General features: G+C 44.6%; 1 protein-coding gene across 1 annotated transcript; it reads left to right on the top strand.

The window, feature by feature from the left end:
- The first annotated feature begins 618 nt into the window (after positions 1–618).
- SOWAHA (sosondowah ankyrin repeat domain family member A) lies at positions 619–3,421 on the top strand. The gene has a single exon (XM_054976349.1). The coding sequence runs from the start codon at positions 619–621 to the stop codon at positions 2,395–2,397; it is 1,779 nt and encodes a 592-aa protein (XP_054832324.1). The 3' UTR covers positions 2,398–3,421.
- Positions 3,422–3,918: the final 497 nt, after the last annotated feature.

Below are 3,918 nucleotides of genomic sequence, written 5' to 3'. Positions count from 1 at the left end.
GGCTGGTTTCCTTCTGAAAGCATGTGACCATTTCCCTCTTTCATAAGGCACTTGGAAGAGTCTGGGTTTCTTTTCCCGTTGTTGTTAAATGTGTTTTGTATACACACTTAGTTTTTATTGGTAGTTTCTTGACAGTCTTGGTTTAATTAATTCTAACTCTCCTTGACTCTGTATTTTATAGTAAGACTGACGACAATGAAATATGGCAATAACTGGGCGGAAGGATGATCAGTATCATTATATTCAGTGCATTTACGCCCATCCGGCACTAGCCGGACTCTGTTACTGAAACAATGGCTAATTAATCTCCCTCACCTGAGCGTTCTAATTTTTCCCTCCGTTATAATGTGTTCATTAATGTAATACATGTGAAAAAATTGTTGTCCTGCACCGGTAACGAAGAGAAGCACCTCTGCGAGGAAGGTAAACAGCCACACAAGCGGATCTCCTTTTCTAATTGTATCCTCGCGCAACATCTGTTACAACGCAGAAATACCCGCTCGGCGTGGCAGCCATTCGCCCAGGAGCGTGTTAGGAGCAGCTCCTCAGTGTAGCAGGCAGCCGCAGAGCGAGTACAGGAATTTTTCGGTTTCCGACTGTAGCAGCAGTTCACGTGGGATGGCAGAGGAGATGCGCGTTTTTGGCTGGGATGAACCATTTGGGAAGGAAACCAAAGGGAGGAAGGGCCACTCCGAGCTGGAAGCCACCCTGAGGGCTTGGAGAAACTCAGGTGACTACAAATCCCAGATACCTCAGCTCTGGGTGGCTGCCGCACTCCACCCCACTGCGCCCTCCGCCAGCTGGGCGAGTGCCAGAGAGCCTCGGTCTTTAGGCGAGGCGGCGGCGGCAGCAGCAGGTGGCTGCGCGGTTCCGCGAGGGAGGCTGTCCTGGGCGCCTCCTGTGCCTCTCTTCTCGGCGCTGCCTCACCTGGCGGAGGTGGGCATGGCCGCTCCCGCGCTAAGCCAGGAAGCCGTGCTGGGCTTCTTGCGGGAGAACGGCGGGAAGGTGCGCAATTCAGAGCTCCTGAGCCGCTTCAAGCCGCTGCTGGAACCGCCCGGCGGGGAGCCCGAAGAACGAGCCGCCCTCCGCGACAGTTTCAAGTACTTCGTCAACAGCGTGGCCGTTGTGAAGGAGCAGGACGGAGCCAAGTTCGTGGTGCTCAGAAAGAAGCTCTTGCGCGCCCTGGACGGGGAGGAGCCGGACCCGGCGCCCACCGAGGGGTGCGCAGGAGACGCCCAGGAGGAGGAGGAGGGGGAAGGTGCAGGCGTCGATGCAGGGGTCCCTCTTTCCCCTGAACAGGGAGCACCTGAGGAGAACCAAGGAATGCCCGTGTCGGAGCTGAAGAGCCTTTTTCAAAAGGGGGACATGGAAGGTCCCAAAGTCCCCAGTGGCAAAGACATGTGGGCCCCCAGAGCTCCACTGCAGAAACCCTGCATGTTGCCAGTGCGCTGTGTGCTGCCGCCCAGGGCTCCCAAAGGGACCGATGAGCTGCCCTCGGAGCAAGAAGAGCCTGAAGCCAAAGATTGGCTTCAGGTGGGACGCATTGCTAGCATGCCACCTCGGTCGCCTTACACAAAGAGGCGGCAGCTTGATGACACGGGCTCCACATCCCCTTATCTGAGAAGGGTGCAAAAGTCGCAAAAGGTGGGCGAGGAAGCTGTCTGTGAGGCCACTGTCCCATTGGAAGCTGCTGAACATGAGTGGTTGGTGAAAGCTACAGATGGCCAGTGGTCCCAGCGGCTTCATGGCCTCTTACTGCGTGACAAGAACCTGGCAGGAAAAAGGGATTTTATGTCTGGGTTCACTGTTCTGCACTGGGCAGCTAAAAGTGGGAACTGTGACATGGTGAATAAAGTCATAGAGGTGGCAGAGAAAGGTAGTGGTCACGTCAATGTGAATACCAAATCCTACGGAGGTTACACCCCTCTCCACATTGCTGCAATACACGGGCAAGAGGAAATCATTGCCCTGTTGGTCAAAGATTACAATGCCAAGGTTAACTTGAGAGATTACAGTGGGAAAAAACCATACCAATACTTAAAAGAAGGCTCTTCATTTGCAGTTAGGCATCTCCTGCGTGACCCTGATCTGCACACTATCACTGGCCACAATGCCTCTATCAAGAAGAATGCAAAGGTGGCTGCTTCAATTTTGAGTTCCACCAGCACCTTCCTTGGTGTTTTGTCAGATGACACTGCTTTCTATGAGCTGACCAAAGGCTTAAAGAAACCTGCTTCACTTAATAAGTTCCTTAATGCAGCTACAGCCCCAAGGAGGAAGCTGAAGTCCAGAGGGACTTTCTCATCACATTCTTCCTTATCCGAATCACTGGAGGAGGACCAAGAGGAAGCCACATCGAAACGTAGACCTGTTTCAGAGTTGTTTTTTAGTCATTAGTGTTCGCCTCATTGAACTCAAGTAATATGAATGTCAGAGTGGACACATGCTGATTATTCTTTCACAGAAGCAAGCACTTTGTTTTTGGATTTTGAATGTGTTTCTCTTTAGCAGGTTGACTCAAAAGATGAAATCAGATTATCTGTAGGATTGTCTAAACATTTTAATTGATATGACCTTTACCTCACTTAAGATAGTCTTTTCACTGAGAATAAAATTGAAGGGGCGGGGGGGGGGGGGAGGAATTATCCTTAATAAATTGATGGAAAGCTTCACCAGATTTTTAATGGCCGAAATGTACTTTGGAATCTTGAAAAATGTTTGGTTTAAGCTCTGATAACTAATTTGGATGCACTTTACATTAGCATCAATTTGGAAAGTATCTATAAAGGATTAGAATGAAAATGTTCATCTTTGTTGGGTACTACTACTTATAAGGCAATACATTTTATAAACAAAAATACACTTTGAGTTTACTGACATAGACTTTTCAGGACCAAAACTACTTGGTTTGATAAATTTATTATTTAAATATTCTGATTTGGAAATCTAAGTTCAGAGTTTCCTAGTCAGCTCTGAGAACAGACAAAAGTGTTAATAGTTTTTCTTAATATTGTTCATTTTCAGAATGGTTCTTGTGGTGGTCACTTTAATCTCCATTGAATCCTGTCATTGAAGAAGGAAAATTTACAAGATTTGTCTGTTAAAGTAGCTGCTAGAAATTCAAAATGACTCTTTATACTACCACTTCATTCATATTTGAAAAGGAAGATAGTTCCCAGTGACAGATTGGAGAGAAGGGTATTTTATTATACATGCTAAAAAATTTAAAAAGAAAAACTTAATATAAGATACCATTTGCACACAGGCTAATGACAAGTATTTTATTACATGTGAAACACAGAATGCGCAGTAAAATGAGAAAACCAGCTTTAACCAACTTAAAAGAAATCCCCAACATGTCTACCTCAGTGAAATATTTCTATGGCCAGTTTAGGGGAAAAAAGAATCATGCTGGCTGTAAACTAGCTAAATACTCTAAATTGAAGCTGCAAGAAAATTTATTTAGGCTACATATTTTTATAGGGAATACAATTCTAGAAGTATAACAGTTTAGGCAATTATTTTTCTATTATTCATCAAATAAACATTGTGATAAGTTTTGACCTCTTTACAGTGATGAATTTTTAAACCATGGTTGGTTGTGCTGAATCCATTCATTGTTAAATACCAGAAAACAATGTGCATCTTGGTTACACAAATACTGATTTAAATACATCATTGCTGTGGTTCTTCTTTGTGGGCAGTTTATAAAAGATATTGTGGCTTATTTTCAGACTTCATTAATTTTTAGCATAATGTAAATCTAGATAATATTTTGCTTAGAGTTTTTGTAAATACAGGTAATTATTCCATTTTAATTAGATAGTCCATTTGCTGTTAATTGATTGTAATACAATTTACAATTCAATACAATTTACTATTCAGTGGATTTATGTGGAGACTTACAAATTGATCCTA

This window comes from Eublepharis macularius, chromosome 4, assembly GCF_028583425.1.
Source record: "Eublepharis macularius isolate TG4126 chromosome 4, MPM_Emac_v1.0, whole genome shotgun sequence".
NCBI lineage: Eukaryota > Metazoa > Chordata > Lepidosauria > Squamata > Eublepharidae > Eublepharis > Eublepharis macularius.
Note: the sequence above shows the minus strand (reverse complement) of the source record. Positions and strands in the feature narration are given on the sequence as shown.